Genomic DNA, 18,722 nt, shown 5'->3' on the forward strand with positions numbered 1-18,722 from the left:
AGACCTACCAAAAGCAGGAATTTATGGCAGAGTTGCTGTATGGGATGATTTTCAGTATAAATAATTTTGATAATTTAACAAGAACAAAAATTAATCTTCTACCTTCAAGTGCAAATATATCCAAAGAATGAAGAATGTGCATATTCTTGGGAAAAACGCTGGGGACATTTGCAGTCTGAGTCCACACTGCTGTTGATCTCCTGAAGTATTTGCCATGGAATCACTAGATAAACTTGAGTTTTATGACTACGTAAATGAGAGCAGGTGTCGCCTTTCCATATCCATATTTCTAAATGCAGAAGGGTATTTCTGCCTGGGATGATTCAATGTTTATTTTTACATGGTGGAGGAGAGGAGATTATTGTCATTTGCATTGATGAAGGAGGTAGTTGTCACCTTCCCATTTTTCCATATTGAATCTTTGTTAGCAAATAACATGTCTTGAGTAAAATGAAAGTAGGAGATAATTTAAATGGGTGCCACACTTAGCCTCGGCAATGAAATTACAAAAGTGAATCAACATGAAAGCAGAATCATTTTTCTCAACAATTTAGGTAATTATGGACAAGGCAAGCATTAGTTTTTGCTGCAGAGAAACTGAACCAGTTACTCTGGTATCTTAGGGCAAAACTTCAGCTCCTTAATTAACAGATTGAGAAATATTGTGTGCGCTGGCAGATGGAAGAAATGATAAGAGCACTTGCCAAAGCTGGATGCGCTGGTGATGTGCACATACCAGAAAGCACAGTGCGTGCCTGAACCCAGACTCCAGAATAGCAATACTTAATTTTTAGGCATTGTCTGAAATAGCCACATGATCATTTTTGCCATACAGATGAGAGACCTTAAGCGTCCGTTTCAAGCTGGGCAAATCTCATCTGTCCCCTGAGATATTAAATGACCTGTGCAAAACCAAATTAATTAAAAGCATTTAAAAATAGAGAAAAGGAAATCATGATGCTTTTAATACGGTGAGAGAATAAAAGGAAGTAAGAAATAAAGTGTTTCTGTTATCCTACAAAAGAGATCTTTGCTCAGTTATAGAATAAACAGTATTTATTCCCCACCTCCTTACATCACTTAATGCCAACTGGCAAAGCCAGATGAACGGTTCTCTTCAAAACAGGTAAAAAAGTCCATGTTGCTGCCTGAAACTAGAGCCTGCTCCTGCCAAGACAGGATGAGTCAGGAGAGGACAGGGGCATGGGGTGGGAAGATCGCTGGGGAAGGAAGCTGGTTACTTCTCCTGCTGTCGAGAAGAAGCTGACAGCTCTTAGGGAGAACAAATCTGGTCCATGTCCAGAACCAACATCAGTAATAGGTACGTGTGGATGTGCACTGGGGGCCTAACCCCATTCCTCCCAAAAGTAATGGCAGAAAACTCAGGGCTAGATGCAGTTTATGAATGTCTACTGCCACCTGAGATGCCGCAAGGTCGCTGGGACACCCTGCTCCAAGACTGACAGGAGGTACAGGAGACCCAAGCCCTCTTGGAGCACCAGCTGGAGGCCAGGTGAAATTGCCTGGGGCCTTTCAAATGGCACCAGATGTCTGCGTGTGGGCAACATTGGTGAACTCCTTCTTGACTATGATGGGAACTCAGACACCAAACTCACGTGTGGAAGCAGACACTCAAATGTCTCAGGTTGGAGCTGAATCCAGCTCCCACTGACTTAGAATAGGGGCTCTACCAGGTCAAGGCATTTGATTCAGGACCAAAGTGGTAGAAATGGTGAGTAGTGGGGCCAAAAAATTTACTAAGTGTGGACACATAAGTGAGAAATCCCACGTGGTTCATGGTGAGAAGGCCTGCAAAAGGGTAACCAACATAAATAACAAGAATAAAGTGGGAATGGAAATTCTGTCCTCAGGATGAAAAAGGAGAGAAAAACAAGGACACGTGGTTTGGACAGAGCTTTAGGAATACGGTGCATGGGGGATCTCACAAGGTCAGTCAGGAATCAGGGGAAGACGATTTCTCTGCAGTACCTTGACAAGAGGAAGGACCATGAAGAGAAGAAGTAGAGACACTGAGGTATAATAACCCACATTAGAAACAGGCAATGCTTGGGCTGATGTTTCAGCTAAAGGGAGATGGAAGAAGCTACAGTCACCACAGAGGCTACCACCATCAGCCTTTTCTTTGTTTTCCAAGGGGAAACCCAGGTGGGTTGGGATTAGTGCAACATTCTGTCTTTATTTGGTTTGATAGAAAAGGTCATACATTTAATTAACAACTCTGTAGTGACAGCATCAATTACAGGAGAGTACTTTATTCTGTTACATGCATGGCTTTGGATGAGGTTTACAGCTTTATCGGGTATTAAAATGAGCACTGGGGAATGTGTGGAAAGGGGGACGTTACAGGGAATATACTTCACTTTAGTTAAGGTGTGAAACCCAGCTCTGCTCCGTTAGGACAAGAGGAAACAGCCTGTAGTTGCACCAGGGGAGGTTTAGGATGGATATTAGGAAAAACTTTTTCACCGAAAGGGTTATCAAGCACTGGAACAGGCTGCTCAGGAAGGTGGTGGAGTCCCCATCCCTGGAGGTATTTAAAAGCCGGGTAGACGTGGTGCTGAGGGACATGGTTTAGTGGTGGTTTTTGTCAGAGTTGGGTTGATGGTTGGACTCGATGATCTTAAGGGTCCCTTCCAACCTGGGCAATTCTACGATTCTATTCTATGATTCCTCCCCTGGTCCATGGCTACACATTGGCTTTCCCAGTGACCTAGAAGAACCGAAAAGCAATGTGCTACGTACAGTTCCTATTGGGACAACAGCCAGCCTTCACACGCACCCAGTTCAGAAGGGGAAGCATCAGCTGATAACTTTATTTGTCACTGAGCTCCGAAGAGCAGCGTGGCACGCTGACAGTAGCAGCCAGCTACTCTGTGAGATACGTCCCTGCCCTTCATAGCCAATTAAATCATTGGAGCCCCATGAGGGGAAGTAGGAAATGCTGTGTAGTCGCTTTTCCTAAATCCCAGCTTGGAAGAGCACCAAGCAAGTCCCTCAAACTGGAAGTCTTAGCTGTTAATGCTTTTCCAAGGGGAGAAACACAGTTGCCTGTACCGCTCATCACCTTTTTTGGCGGATGAAGTCATGTTGCTTCTTCCTGCTGTACCTTGAAGAGCATGACCGAGGGGATTAGCTCGTGCTCAGTTTAGCGGGAAAGCTAGGCTTCGCAAAGAAAAGGCAGAAAGCTTCTTGAAGTCACTCTCTTCTGCACAGGCCAGTCCCCAGGTGGGCCTCTGATCAGGCATCCCATGTCACTGGTTCAGATGGCCGCGTCTAAAAGGTGTCCCACAAAGGCAGGTTTCTGAAAGCAGAGAGACAGGTTCCATTTGATGCTCAGTAATAAATGAAAACAGTTGCAGCTCCCAGGAGATTAAAGGAAGCCTGAGGAGAGCTGAAGAAACCATGTCACCCCAGGTAAGATCTAGGTAAGAGGAACTGTGAAGTTTGCTAATACACACTTCCCAAGACCATCCTCACTCTTCAATTTTTCAGGAGGCGTAAAGTGATTTAAATGTAATATTACAGCCCAATAGAGAAAAGTTTGGGGTTCATGTAATCACATATTTAGTAGAGAGCTGTTATCCAGCTTTTCTCCTGCTACACCTGAGGACCTGCAGATGTTTTAGGGACTTAAATCGAGCTTCACAACCTCTGTAGGTTATATCAGTACCTCCATTTTGCTAAAAATATAGCCAGAAAGAGGAGTCTGGTTTTAAGGAACAGCCTCTTGTTTTAGATGCCTTCCTCTGGGATGGCCCCATCCAGCTGAAACCTCAGCGAGTGAAGCCAGGGTGGCTCACGGGGATATTTACCCTGAAAAACACTTGCTCCTGGTTGGACTGCTGGAGCCCAGCCGTATTCTTTAATTTTAATGTATTTCCTGGGACGTGTAAGCCATTCAAAACTACTCAGTTGCATGTGAAATTATAGAGTTGTAAGGATCTGGGATTAGAGGTCAAGCACCTGGCCCAGCTGTGAGAACACGCCACCTTCGGTTGTTTCAAGATATCAGTAGGGACTAACGCATTATTATTGACGGTGACCGAAAACTCTTACCAGTCGACTGCATCGCTAAACTGAAAACTCAGGAACTAAGCCCTCAAATAAAAAAGGAGTGCTAGAACTGGAAAGCTTCACCCATCATTCCTCACGCTCTCTCAGAAGCAGCTTGTAGGATGACCGTGAGCTGGCTTCGCAATACACAACCTTTGGCACCTTCCGCACCTTTCCTAGAGAGCCTAATGTCACCCAGTGCTGTCACAGGGAAACCACTAAGCGCAAGAGCAGCATCGTGTTAATCCTCCCCCGATATACACACGTCGCATTCAAAAAGTTTAATGGAAAGCACAGAAGTTAATCAACAGAAGGACTGGCCTAAGTGTGTCTCCTGAAGTCAAGCTCACGCAATATCTACTAAGTTTACCAACACACCCAGCTTTTAATACTGTGGAGACTTTAACGCCGTGGCAAAGGAAGCTGGAGACTTTTCTGCCTCATGCATGAATAACAAAGCCACCTGCTATATTCCAGCGGTGGATGCTTTATTGTTAGTGATGATGCATGAGGCAGAAATAATGCAGTTTGATTTTCAGAGACAATACCAAGTTGAGCTTGCAAGGCTGTCAGCCCACACTCGTTTGACTTCGGGAACTGAGCAAACAACATGGAAGTAATTGATGGAAACTAATGACACAATAAGATGTCATTTTTCTGACCTACTTTGCTTAAAGTAAATCCCCATTAACTGTAATTATCTGTGCTGGTAGCAGAGTACTCCACATACACCAAACACTCCGCTGGCTCCATCCCCCAGTTATTTAAATGAGGTAGTTCCAGATTTACACAACTCTGATTCTGGCTTACATACCTCTCTATATATAGGGTTTGTTCCTCTGATCTGAATAAATGCCTGCAAGATGGAAGACCACACAGCTCAATTAGAGTGTTGATCAGGACGAAAAAAAAAGGCCTTTAACCAACCAGCACAAGGAGGTTCTGAGCCCATGCCCCGGTGCTGCTGGAGTACCAAAAACGGCTCCCCTTCCTGGTGTCTACACTTGAAATGAGAGGCACAGATGGATCAGCCCTGAGTGCTGCAAGGCAAAAACCCTTGCTAAACATGTTTTATAAATACTTGCAGATCTACGGGTCACCCAGAGTTTACCCGGACCTCTGGACACAAGTGCCTCCAGCGTGACGGAAGCGTGGGTTGCTGCTTAGCGCTGAGAAAAGCTTTCTCCTCTCAAACACAGAATCATGGAATGGTTTGGGTTGGAAGGGACCTTCAAGATCATCCAGTTCCACCCCCCTGCCCTGGGCAGGGACACCTCCCACCAGACCAGGTTGCTCCAAGCCCCGTCCAACCTGGCCTTGAACCTCTCCAGGGATGGGGCAGCCACAGCTTCTCTGGGCAACCTGGGCCAGGGGCTCACCACCCTCAAAGGGAAGAATTTCTTCGTGAAGAAGAAATCTCTCTTAACATATGAGTTAAGAGAGGTATCAACACGGGTGTGATTGACACTGCAACATCCAAAAAACCCTCAAAAATACATTGTGTTGGCTAATAAAAGAAACAGGCTCTGACTAAGGACTCTTTCAGCTCTCTGGAAGGGCCAGTGCTACTGCAAAGCAGGAGTGAGTGAAGCTCTTGTTGATCACAGGGGCAAAGCATGTCCCATGTCCTTGGCCGAAGCGACCATGTGGAGGTGGCTGTGGGTACCAGGGAAATGAAGGGTTTGTGGGGTGCTTTGAAGGCAGCTACATCTCTGCTGAGTGCTTAAGTGAGTGAGCAGGAGCTGGAGAACATCATGGGATAATCAGGAATTAAAGATGTAAGTGGTGGAGATATCACTTCTGGCCACCCACGGAGTCATGTATCCGTGACTCATCGCCTGATGCAGGAAGGAACGTAGCGTACCATGCATCAAAATGGACAAGATCTTTCCAAGGAGAGATGATCCGAGCTGGAAAACCTTTCAAGGGCTTTTCATCCCAACTGTTTATTGTTTCACATTGGCATGCGATTTGCTTTGTAACATTACGAAGCTATGTGTTAAAACTAGTTAGTTTTGTGGTTCAGTTTTTTTTTTTAGTCTCTGCAACTCCTACTGGAAGGCTCTTCCGATTTCTAGTCTAAATATATTCATGGCCATTTCCTACTCATTTACTCTTCTGCTGCTGCCCTTCAGTGTCTCAACGCCTTTCCCTTCACTTGCATTTACTTCCCAGGATGTATTTATAGGCAGAAAACATACTCCCTCTCTAATCACATTTTGCTTAACTAAACAAGCCAAATTCTTCCAGTCCACAGTAGAAAGACAGGTTGTCCCAACTTCTGGTCAACGCCTGGCTCTTCCCAGCACATATTCCGGTCTGAATTCACCCTTCTTGGACACAGGTGACCACAAATACACCGAGAAATTCAGAGGCAGCTTCAACTCTGTATTGTAGCATGTCATATATTGCCCAAGCAGCTGCTTTTCTCACTTCGTGTGCCAACGCTAAAATCCTTAACTGCTGTTTTCTCCCACCCGTATGTCTCATCGCACAAGTTTGGGTTGTTTTTGTATCAAAACAGATGACTCTTCTGCCCCCTTATTGGTTCATGAAATGCAATGTGCACCTACACTTCTATTTAAATAATAAGACCAAATAGTTTTATTACTTCTGTGCTGTTTTGGTGAGGTGTTTTTTTTTTTTTTCCTTTTCAAATCATATGTAGCAAATCTGCTACATAGAACAGTTTGAAGAAATGAGGAATGCTTCCATTTATATCCCATCGTACTGCAAAACAAAAGTTTAAGCTTCATACGGGTGCCTCTCACCCAAGAACATGGGTCCCAGAGTCCTGATTTCTTACATATTTACTGCTTAGATTTTAAAGTGTCAAACAGGAGAGGAATTTTATGGTATATATATACATTATTATACAAGCCCTTATGCACAAGAATTAATTTTGATCAAGTTGAGAGCTGGCGTTTGCCTCATTTATTTCTATATTCCTATTTCTTGCCACAGGTTAAGTCAGCAGAAAATAAGGGACTGTCCGCAGCGTTTAAATTCAGCATCGTGGGGACCTGCAGGATCACGTCCTCTGCGATCCCATTATTTCTCTAACACCAGTTTTCCCCTTTTGAAGAACTTTGTGCCGGAGTTTTGTGCGCTGCAAATGACTTTGATTCGGCCTCATACGGGCGTGCATCAGAGCGCGTTCATCCGGACAATGCGCCGAGCTTTGCTTCCCGTTCCCTTTCTTCTGTCTCTCTGCTACAGGACGATCCAACCGTTTCAAAACCAGCGGCGTCTTTCAGACTTCGCATAACTTTTGAACTCCTTCGACATCACTCGGAAAGGCCAAATCCGTGCTTCCCAGACAGCTTATTTCCTCTGTGCATGTCCTCCCACTCTTCTCAAGATTAAATTAATTTTGTCTCCCTGGAAAAAGCATTTTATCTGCAATTATGCACCTTTCCACATGCTTGGGTTTTGGTTTGGTTTTTTTTTTTTTTCCCCTGTTGAAATTTAGACTCTGCAAAGCAGCAACTTTGGCAGCCAGTTCTGGATCTATCAGCCCTGATATTTTGCCACAACTTTTAAGAAAAAAAAAAAAAAAAAAAAAACAAAAAGAGAAAGGGCAGAATTCAAACTCCCACAGAGAGAGGCAGAACAAGAGCCCATGGGAAGAGTAAAAAGCTGCAGAAGGAGCATCTGGAAGGAGCTTGGTTATGGAATGGGAAAAAAAAATAAAACAACAGAAAAAAGGGGAGATTGTAACCTACAGAGGACAGCACAAGACAGCACAGGAAAGACAGATACGATGAAGGAACAAATGTGAACTGGTAGAAAGGGAACTGGGGGGACGGAGGGGAGGGAAGGACCTTGAATTTGTTTTCCCTGGCCTGCCAGTGGATCCTTGGGTGAAATACCTGCTCAGCCCCAGGCAGATCCCAAAACTGGAGCTGGGAGCCGTTTTCAAAGCTGGCCAGAGTTTTGTCTCCTCCAGCAAGGAGCTGAGCCCATGGAGAGGAGCTGGTGGGTTTGCCTGACCCTGTAAGAACAGGGGGGGTGAAACAGGGTCCCCCAAAGAGGGTGAGGAAGGCACAAGGGCAGAGGAGGACAGAGGATGGGGGATTTTGTGTTTAGGGGAGGGACAGGAGGACACTGCGGTGGGGGATTTGGGAGGTCACTGAGGCCAAGTGAGGTCTGGGTGCTGAGGTGAGCTTGGAGACCTCTGGGATGCGATGGGGGACCTATGGGATGGGGGTGGGACAGGAGCCTCCCTTCCCCAGCATAGCCAGAGGATGGGAAAAGGCAGAGAGGAACCCAGAGGAGGACCTGGAGCTGGCTGGAGGTGGGAAGGGGGGAGGCAGCCTGGCTTGGGGTGGGCTGAGGACAACCTGGGTGGCAGAGGGGTTGTCCTGGGATTTGAGGGTGAGCAGGTCACGGGGACAGGGAGGTTGCACTGCAGGACAGGGGTTTGGGCGCCCAAACACTGGGCTGGGGAGCTGATTTGGGAATGGGATGGGGTCAGCACAAGGAGCCCTGGCCGAGGATGGTCTGGGGGATGCTGGTGTCAGCGTACAGAGGGGGAGTGGAGGTGCTAATGCAGAGGAGATGGGGAGAAGTGCAGTGGGTGCTGGTGCAATGGGGATGGGGGAGTGGGCAGCGGGCAGCGGTGGGAACTGGCACAATGGGGACAGAGCAGAGGACAGTGCTGGGTGCCACTGCAATAGGAACTGGTGCAATGGGGATGGGGCAGAGGCAGCAGTGGGTGGTGGTGCAAGGGGAACTGGGGCAGTGGGGATGGGGCAATGGGCAGTACTGGGTACCAGTGCAATGGGAACTGGTGCAATGGGGATGGGGCAATGGGCAGTACTGGGTGCTCGTGCAACTGGAACTGGTGCAATGGGGACAGGGCAGTGGGTGCTGGTGCAATGGGGATGGGGCAGGGGGCAGCAGTGGGTACCAGTGCAATGGGGACGGAGCAGAGGGCAGTGCTGGGTGCCAGTGCAATAGGAACTGGTGCAATGGGGATGGGGCAGAGGCAGCAGTGGGTGGTGGTGCAAGGGGAACTGGGGCAGTGGGGATGGGGCAATGGGCAGTACTGGGTGCTCGTGCAACTGGAACTGGTGCAATGGGGATGAGGCAGAGGGCAGCACTGGGTACCAGTGCAACAGCAACTGGTGCAATGGGGATGTGGCAGCAGGCAGCACTGGGTACCAGTGCAATGGGAACTGGTGCAATGGGGATGGGGCAATGGGTGGTACTGGGTGCCAGTGCAATGGGAACTGGTGCAATGGGGATGGGGCAGGGGGCAGCAGTGGGTACCAGTGCAATGGGAACTGGTGCAATGGGGATGGGGCAATGGGCAGTACTGGGTGCCAGTGCAATGGGAACTGGTGCAATGGGGATGGGGCAGGGGGCAGCAGTGGGTGCCGGTGCAATGGGGACGGAGCAGAGGGCAGTGCTGGGTGCTGGTGCAACTGGAACTGGTGCAATGGGGAAGGACGGCGGGCAGCGCTGGGTGCCGGCAGAGCGCAGCACCGAACGCGGGGGCCGCTCCCTTCCTGCTGCCCGGCCGTTCCCGGCCCGTCCGGCGGCGGCTGCCCCCCCTCGGCCGCTGTCCCCCCCGGTGGCTGCCCCTCCGAGCGCGTCCCCCTGGGTCGCTGCCCCGCTCCGTCGCTAGGCGGCCCGTCCCGTCCCGTCCTGCGCGGGCGCGGAAGCGCCGCCCCCGGAAGCGGCGGGCGGGCAGGCGGGCGGGCGGCGGGTGGGGGGGTGCCGGCAGCGGGGACGGGGGGGGCAGAGCGAGCGAGCGCGCCCGGCGAAGGGGCCGGAGACGCGGCGGCGGCGGCGGCGGCAGCAAGATGGCGGCCAAGTCGGATGGCGGCGGCGGCGGCGGCGGCGGCGGCGGGGTGGGCTTCGCCCAGCTGCACAACCTGGACGAGGCGGCGGCGGCGGCGGCGGGCGTCTGCGGCGGCGTCGGGGCAGCGGCGGCCGAGGGCGCGGAGGAGCCGGGCGGCAGCAGCTCCTTGCACATCTGCCACTGCTGCAACACGTCGTCGTGCTACTGGGGCTGCCGGAGCGCCTGCCTGCGGAGCCTCTTCGGGCGGGCGGCCGCCGCCGCCGCCGCCGAACCGCTGGCCCCGCGCCCCGCCGCCGAGGGGCCGCCGCGGGCGCCGGAGGCCGGCGAGGGGGTCGAGCGGCCGTGGCTGGACTGCCTGTGGATCGTGCTGGCGCTGCTGGTGCTGGTGGGGGACGTGGGGACGGACCTGTGGCTGGCGCTGCACCACTACGGCCGGCGGGACTACGTCTGGTGCGGCCTGACGCTGGCCTTCGTCCTGCTGCCCTCGGTGCTGGTGCAGATCCTCAGCTTCCGCTGGTTCGTGCAGGACTTCACGGGCGGCGGGCTGGGGGCCGTGCAGGGCCTCAGCAGCCGCGGGCCGCCCATGATGGGGGCCGTCGGCCGGCGGGGGGGACCCGCCGGCGGGGTAGGAGGAGCCGCCGGCACCGCCACCCCCGGGGCGCAGCGCCTCTGCAGGATCTCCGTCTGGGTCTGGCAGTCCGTCATCCACCTGCTGCAGCTGGGGCAGGTCTGGAGGTAAGGGGGCGGCCGGGTGTCCACCCCGCCGTGTGTCGCGTGTGTCCCCCCCCTCCCCGCCCGCCATCCCCCGGGGGTGGCCGGCAGCGCGTTGTCCGACATGGCGGGGGGTGCGGGTGTCGGTGCGTCCCGGGCGCGGGTCGCCGTCCCCTGGCTGAGGTGGGGCGGGCGGGCGTCGCTGCCGCATGGTGTGAGGGGGGTCGGTGTCCCCCCGGCTGAGGTGGGGCGGGTGGGGGTCGTTGTCAGGTCGTGGTCTGAGGTGGACGTGCCTCAGTGTCACCTCACGGCCCAAGGTGGACGGGGGTCAGTGTCACCTCATGGTTGGAGGGGGTCAGTGTCCCCTGGCTGAGGTGGGGTGGATGGGGGTCGTTGTCAGCTCGTGGTCCAAGGTAGACGTGGGTCAGTGTCACGTCATGGTTTGAGGTGGGTCAGTGTCCCCTGGCTAAGATGCGGTGGATAGAGATCACTGTCAGCTCGTGGTCCAATCTAGTCGTGGGTCACTGTCAGCTCATGGTCTGAGATGGACATGGGTCAGTGTCACCTCATGGTTTGAGGTGGGTCAGTGTCCCCTGGCTGAGGTGGGGTGGATGGGGATTGCTGTCAGCTCATGGTCCAAGGTGGACGTGGGTCAGTGTCAGCTCGTGGCCTGAGATGGATGTGGGTCACTGTCACCTCATGGTCCAAGGTGGACATGGGTCAGTGTCAGCTCATGGTCTGAGATGGATGTGGGTCACTGTCACCTCATGGTCCAAGGTGGATGTTGGTTGCTGTCACCTCATGGTTTGAGGTAGGTCAGTGTCCCCTGGTTGAGGTGGAGCAGATGGGCATCACTGTCACCTCGTGGTTTGAGGCGGCTGGGGGTCGCTGTCCCTTGGCTGAAGTGGGGCCAGTGGGGGTCAGTGTCACCTCATGGTCTGAGGTGGACGTGGGTCAGTGTCACCTCATGGTTTGAGGTGGAGGTGGGTCACTGTCCTCTGGCTGGTGTGGGATTGATGAGGTCGCTGTCCCTTCATGGTTTGAGGTGGATCACTCTTCCCTGGCTGCAGTGGGGCTGATGGGGGTCAGTGTCATCTCGTGGTTTGAGGTGGATGTGGGTCAGCGTCATCTCGTGGTTTGAGGTGGATGTGGGTCAGCATCACCTCATGGTCCGAGGTGAATGTGGGTCATTGTCATTTCATGGTTTGAGGCAGAGGTGGGTCACTGTCCCCTGGCTGAGGTGGGGCGGATGAGGGTCGCTGTCAGCTCGTGGTCTGAGATGGATGTGAGTCAGTGTCACCTCGTGGTCTGAGCTGGTCGTGGTCAGTGCTGTGTCCCCCACATGGAGAAGGAGAAGAGATTCGGGGGTTACTCCCACTTTGGGTGAGGAGAGATTCCCACAAAATGAGGCTGTGGGTCTGAGGTGTGGGACATGGGGGTCATTGTCACCCCATGGTCCACTGTGGATGTGGGTCAGTGCTCCCCTGGGTGGAGGAGGTGTGAGCCCCCGCCTTGTGCTGAGGGGATGTCCGAGGGGAAGAGAAGTTCCCCCAGAATGCGTCTGTGGGGCTGAGGTGGGAGGAGTGGGGTTTGTTGGTCCAAGCAGGATGTGGGTTGGTGCCCCCTATGTGGAGATTTGGGGTGACCCCTGTTTCACTGAGGAGAACCCCGAAGGGAGGAGAGGTGCCCCCCAAATGAGCATGTGGGGCTGGGGAGAGGGGAATGGGGGCTGCTGTCACCTCACAGCCTGGAGGGGACACGGGTCGGTGCCCCCCATGAGCATGGGGGCTGGAAAGGGTTCTCTCTCCGTGGGGCTGTACATGGTGCCTCAAGGATGGGGTGGCTCTTGTTGCCCCACAGCCGTGGGGCAGGGCAGGGGGGGGAAGGATGGAGCTGCTCTTCCCGACAGGAGCTGGTGGGTGGGGGGACACCCCACGGGTGACAGCGTGGAGGCAGGCCCGGGGCTGGGGGTGACCCTCGCACTGGCAGCGCTGCAGAGGGAGGTCCTGTGTCCCTGGGGAGGACATGTCCCACCACTCCCCTTCTGGAGATGGGGAGCCCCCACAGAAAGGCGGGGGCTGCTTCAGAAAGGGGGAGAAGACAGCGGACACCCCCCCCGCCCCCGCCGGCTGCCGAGCGCTGGGATGTGCCATTTCCAGAGGGTCGGTGTCCTCTTGGCGTGGATCAAACCCCCCATAGATGATGAGGGTGTGAGGGTTGCATCCATCCCGGAGAATCTCTCCCCACACAGCGGAGGGGGAGATGCCCCCCCCAACCCGGCACCGAAGGAGCAGGTTGTGGGAGTGGAAAAACGCAGCCTGATGCTGTGGCTTTGGCAAAAGAAGAAACCTTCTCCTCCGGGGAGTGGGGATGGCGGTGGGGTTGCCGGTGTGAGGCTGAAGGTCAGGGATGGGGGCTGTTCCCCGCCAGCAGCTCCCGGGGTAGAGGGAGATGCTGGTCAGAGGAGAGTGTGGGAATAAAAAAAGCATCCTTTGGAGTGAGCTGAAAATTGCATTATCCTCCCCAAAAAAAGAGATGTGGGAGGGATTCTCCGGGATGAAAGCCTGTAGATGCAAACACTTCCAACAGAGATGTCGGTCTTACCGAAAGGGGTGTTGTAAGGACAACTGTGAAGAACCCGGCGTGGCCCAGAGTCCTCTGAGATGGGACGCCGGGTTAATAAGATGGAAGGGGTGGGAGATGTGGGTGACGGAGGGTGGAGGGAAGCCTTCGCGTTGTGTCGCGGGGTGCTGGATGCCCCCCTCCACCCCACGGATGGGTTAAGACTGTAGGGAAGAGGCTGCAGATGGGGTTGGTTGGGTTTTTGTAGCTTTAAAAATAATCCTTGGGGAGAAGAAGGTGATTTTTTTTAAGGGGGGAGAAGGTGACGCATCACGGGGAAGCGGTGGGAAGCCCTGGAGGGGCTCGCTGGAAGGGTTAATACCCCTGCGTTGGTATTTCCCAGATAGAATTAAAAGGGGCAAAAATAAGCTCGCTGATGGATTTTAGGAATTTTTTTTGGATGGGAGAAAAGAGGAAGGGGAAGGCAGAATGTGGTGGTTGATGGGGAAGTCCTTCTCTTTTTCGGCTAGAAGGGGTTAATTCTGCCGCCTAATGAAGAAGTGGCTGGAGTTAAGATGGAGACAGCATGGTTGAGCCTGGGGGAGGGCTGCGTGGGTGGAGGCAGGGGAGGGCCTTGACACCTCTTCTGAGGACACCGCTCTCTCCCCGGATAAAATGAATATACACATCAAAGATTTTTTTATTTTTTTTAAATTTTTTTTTTTTTTATTATTTTTAAAGAAGCCGAGGGGGTGGAGGGGAGAGGATCTGCGTAGGAAGGGTGCGTGAAATGTATACCTAGGAAATCAGCCCGGGAGATCGGGCAGCGCAACAGCAAATACATATTTCTTCTGCATCTTCAATGTCATTTGCGTAGCGTTCAAAGCACATTTGTTCTTAACTTCTGCTTGGGGGTTTCTCCTATTTATTTATTTACATTATTTTTTTGTGGCTGAGATTTGGGCTGGGGGGTGGCGGGAGGGGGATGTCTGCGGGTGATGCGTGCCTGAATGATGAATTGGTCCGCGACCCTTTCTCCTGCTTCCCCTGGTACTCCCGACTGCTGAGCCCATCAGCAAAAGCAGTTCTCGATGCAGATGCTCCTCTGGCAAGTTGGATTTTTCCTTTCTTCCAGCCAGGCAAAACGAAATAATTGTGTTGAAACCCGGCATTTGCCAAAACACCCGTGTGCTTGAGTGAACAAGGTGGGGAGGGGGACACCAAAGCGATGCCAGCAGAGATGGAGGGGTGATTTTATTTATTTTTTTTACCCTCGTTAATACGAAGAAGCAAGGCGCAAGTTGCCCAGACTTTATTAATGCAGAGAAAAACGTTTGCTTCTGAGGTTGTGCAGGGCTGGGACTGCCGAAAAGGAGCTCTGCAGATCGGCTGGCGTTAGGTGAAATAAGGCAGCTTTCTCTCCTGTTGATCCCTAAATCCCACTAGCACACGGCTCCCGCTTTTTAAGGTACGACGGTGTGGAGCTGCCTCCCAGTATCTGACCAGAGCAAGAATTAACTTCATGGGATCCGTGGGCTAACCTCCACGAGGGTGTCTTTTTGCATTCCCACTGTAGCTATTGCCAACACCATTAAAATTAATCCTGAATGCGGTGATGGGACTAATAGTGGAAAGCGCTGGTTTCGCGGTGTTCGCCTGCAGCTTAAATCGCTTGGTGCTGGGAAGAAGTTTATACGTGGCGGGGGGGGACAGAGGAGGAAGAAGACCCGGGACGATATAAGTTCAGAAGGGGATGCAGCCAGCCCGGTTTCCTGCGTAATCGCGGAGACGGCGGGATGTAGCGTAATCGGGATCACATGGAGCGTAATCGGGATCGTGCGTTTGGTAGAGGCTGTTGTGGCTGTTGCTCAGCAGCTGGAAGCAAAGTCGTAGAGAATAGAGGGGGCAGATTAGTCTTACAGAAATCCTCGTCCGGAATTGCCGAGGGCTTTCGCTTCTTGGGAAGCTTTATTTCATCTGGGTTTTGATTTGGGGGGATAACACAGTTCCTGTAGGGACTTTTCCTCAGCGTCGGGACAGCTTGCCAATAAGATGATGAATAAATAACATTTCACAGCAGAAATATAAACATACATCGGGCTCTTATTTTAGCAAGACCCTCTCTTCATTTTGTCAGGATTGTGGGAGAAGTAGCTGGTTGTTTTTTGAGCAATCATCTGGGTGGGGGCTTTGTCTTCTGTTCGTGTCCTCTGTTGTCCTATTCAGAGAGTGAATCGTGACCAGGCAGGAGTGCTGGGGGGGGTGGGTGTGTGCGCGATGCAAGTACTTTATCATATTCCTGATTTTTTTTTGTGGCTGTTTTTTTTGCTCTGCTGACAGCCTAAGGCTGTGTTAATACTGCCTGCCTATAGCGGCTGCTGGAAAGAAAGTATGCATATACATTGTAAAAACATGTGTGTGCATACGCATATAGGTGTGTATATATATATATATTTAATTCTTGCTTGAAGTAGTACGATTTCAAATGGCATTGAGAGTGATAAAGCTCAGGTCCTGATTTTTTTTACCATTATAAATCTGCAGTTTTCGCCTTTTCTTTTAAATCTCCTAGATTACCTTGAAGACTAGAACAATTCAGCCAGACTATCCAGAAAGGAAAGGATGCCAGCCGGGGCACATCACGCTCGCTATTGAGCCGCTGCCCTCGCTGGGAGCTGCAGAAGAGCTCTTCATTGAGGAGGGATGTTGCAGTGCTGTGGTTTTGCTGGAAACAGGCTGAAAGCGGGTCGGCCGTCAGAGCTTGCCAGGGCTGTTGCTTTCGCTGAAGCCATTCAGCTGTATAAATTGAGGAGACTTGAAGTTTTCGTGTCTTGGGTAGTTGCGCAAGTTGTATTAATGGCAATTAAGAGCAGAACTTCTGTGTCTGATGTCCCTTTCTTTAACCTCTGTTGGAAGTGGGTTAGTGGGTCGTGGTTGCTGTCCTGGAGTACAAGGGTTAGAGTATAAAGTATGATCCTTCGCGTCACGGCGTGCTATTAAAGAAAACATTATTGGATTCCATTGGATTAACAGTATGCGGAGTTTGAGCTAAAATGAATGCTGATCAGCTGGAAATCGCTCTTGTGTCTGTTAAACTGTCAGTAACGGTAAGTTTCGTGACTTGACTGTACTATGTTTGCGGCTTTTGTTTTTCAAACTGATCTGAATACCTATTTAGAAGAAAAACACTCTGTGAAAAAACAACCAAACAACCCAGAACAACCCTTGTCACTGTTCTGACATTAAAAACACCTTGTGTTTGTGTGTGGTTAAAAGAAAAATTCCTAAAATCTAGGCGAAGACTTGATATCTTGTTTATTAGTGGAAAGACCAAATCTATGAGTTGTTCAGCTTTTGGCACGCCTGGAGGTGGAAGGAGATGAATCAATGGGTTTAAATGGAATATGTGGTATTTAATGACTACGTGATGAGTGGGCTTAGGCTCTACTAAAATACTTTGTTCTGGGATGAACTGTGAGTTAAATACATCCTACTTCGGATAGTTTAGATACAGAGGCAGCTACAACTCTTAAGATATCTACCCAAGTCCCTTGAAGTGGGAGACATCTGCTTGTCAAATGACAGATGAGCGAGAAGCTGCTGACCTAACACTGCCTCCTTGTCTTGGTTTGGGATGTTCAGCTCTGTAGAGCCTTTCTGTAAATTTACTGCCTGCCCTGGCACACTCGGAATATTTTTTTCAGCTTTTTCTGGTTAGCTTGTCTGGCAGCTAAGTTTTTCCCTTTAGCCAAGTTTTAACAGCTTGCTTTTATAGTATGGAGTTTTGTCAGCTTTTGACAAGTTGGCAGAGGGAAGACATTCTGGGATAGATGATAAATATGTTCTCCCTACAAAATCAGGTCTGGGGTATAATTTTTTTTTTTTTTCCCCCCCCAGCGAGGTGGTTCTCCCTTCCAAAAACCGTACCCGTTCTGCCCCCATTTCTAAGAATTTTCTGCAGTATCTCTGTAGGGAAGTGTCAGGCTGCGGGCGTAGAGGTCCAAAGACATTGAATCGGAAGTGCAAGGCAGGTAGGTTCTGTGCGTGGGAAAATAATCATCATCACAATAACAAAAAAGGCTTTATCACTTGAGTAGGGTCTCCATTGGTTGCGAGGTGGTGGTAAGGCTCGGTGTCTTGTTGAGTGCTACCCACTAGAGGGGGTCAAACCACAGATGTTGAAGCAGATCTGCTGTGCCAGCCTTGGGAGGGCAGAGTTTTCTCCAAATCTTTTCATGGGAGAAGTAACTGCTGCCCTGACCTGTTGGGAACTCGCCTTCCTATGCAATTCAGCGTTCCTGCAGTGATGGTGTGGCTTGGGTAGGTGGATGAGCAGGATCTGGAGGAGGGACTGGAGTTTGGTTTGCTCTTGGAGGTGGGGATTGTGTTGAGGAAGAGCCATGTGGGCACAAGGTGCCCTGTGGGTAAGGTGGTCCTGCAGTGACAGCAGCTCATCACCTCTCCACCATGGTGTGTGGGGAGAGGGAAGGGGAAGCAGAAATGCTTTGGTGACCTGACTGTGTTCTTTCTGGAACCAGCATGAAGTTTCCATGGCTTTCAAGGTGAGGACACTGGTGCTAGGTATTTTCAAGAGACCATCTCCAAGGCCAGCCTGGGTGGAGCTTTGAGCAACCTGGTCTGCTGGGAGGTGTCCCTGCCCATGGCAGGGGGGTTGGAACTAGACGATCTTTAAGGTCCCTTCCAACCTAAACAATTCCATGACTCTATAAGGGCAGAAGGCTGCTTTGAAGCTGGGTTGCAGGCGGCTTTCTTAAATGCTGCTACCTGCATGGTCTTTGACCAGAATGTCCCTTTTCAGTTGCTCAGGCTTCATGGTGAAGTCTAGGACACAGTCGTGCCTTTTCTTCCAAGTACCCCATGGCTTCATCTCTAATGCCAGCGGCAACCTGAAAGTGCCTCTCCTGGTGGAGGGAAGGCAGGGTGCCAAGGGAAGGAGGAAAGATGGCTCACCTTTATTTTTATGTTAAAATCATAAGCTCTCTATTTTCTGCCTTTCTAGACACTTCCATTTTGCTTTTAGCTGCATTGAGCTAAGCTTTATTCCTTGCAGTGGTTCTCCTCTCAGTACAAATGTAGGTTATTCAGGGAGCATTTCCTTTAATGAAAAGGATGGAGGTAGAACTGATGGTGATAAAGCATCTCTTTGGAGGAGAGCTGCTTTCGCTGTCTTGAGACTGCAAGGAACAGAAATTGGACGTCAAACGTGTAATTTTCCTTGGGGAATGAAGGCGAGCCTATGGAGGAGTCTGGATCCCTCGCAGAACTTCTCCCTGTACTTTCATTTTGCTTTATTTCCCTGGAATCCTGACTTGATTTTTAGCACCTCGCTGTCACGAAAATCAGTGGTAGTATAAGCCAGTGTTTTAACACCTGAAAGCTTTTAGGCAGGAGGACCTATGAATCAGAGTAATGCTTTGCTATAGCTAGAGATAAAATTAAATTGTAATTAAAGGCATAATAAGCAAAGAACATGTGCCAGATACTGTTACTTCATTGACCCACCTTCTTCTGATGTGCTGGGATTCAGGCTGATGCCTTAGTCTGC

The 18,722-nt window shown here is 51.1% G+C and overlaps 1 protein-coding gene across 1 annotated transcript in view; it reads left to right on the top strand.

Moving 5' to 3' along the window:
- The first annotated feature begins 9,823 nt into the window (after positions 1–9,823).
- Positions 9,824–18,722, top strand: part of XKR6 (XK related 6) — a 205,859-nt gene continuing 196,960 nt past the window's right edge. The window contains exon 1 of the mRNA XM_063330691.1: positions 9,824–10,618. Within this exon, the coding sequence (XP_063186761.1) occupies positions 9,885–10,618 (734 nt within the window). The 5' untranslated portion in view covers positions 9,824–9,884. The remainder of the gene's footprint in view (positions 10,619–18,722) is intronic.

The sequence above is a fragment of the Chroicocephalus ridibundus genome, chromosome 3 (assembly GCF_963924245.1).
Source record: "Chroicocephalus ridibundus chromosome 3, bChrRid1.1, whole genome shotgun sequence".
Classification (NCBI taxonomy): domain Eukaryota; kingdom Metazoa; phylum Chordata; class Aves; order Charadriiformes; family Laridae; genus Chroicocephalus; species Chroicocephalus ridibundus.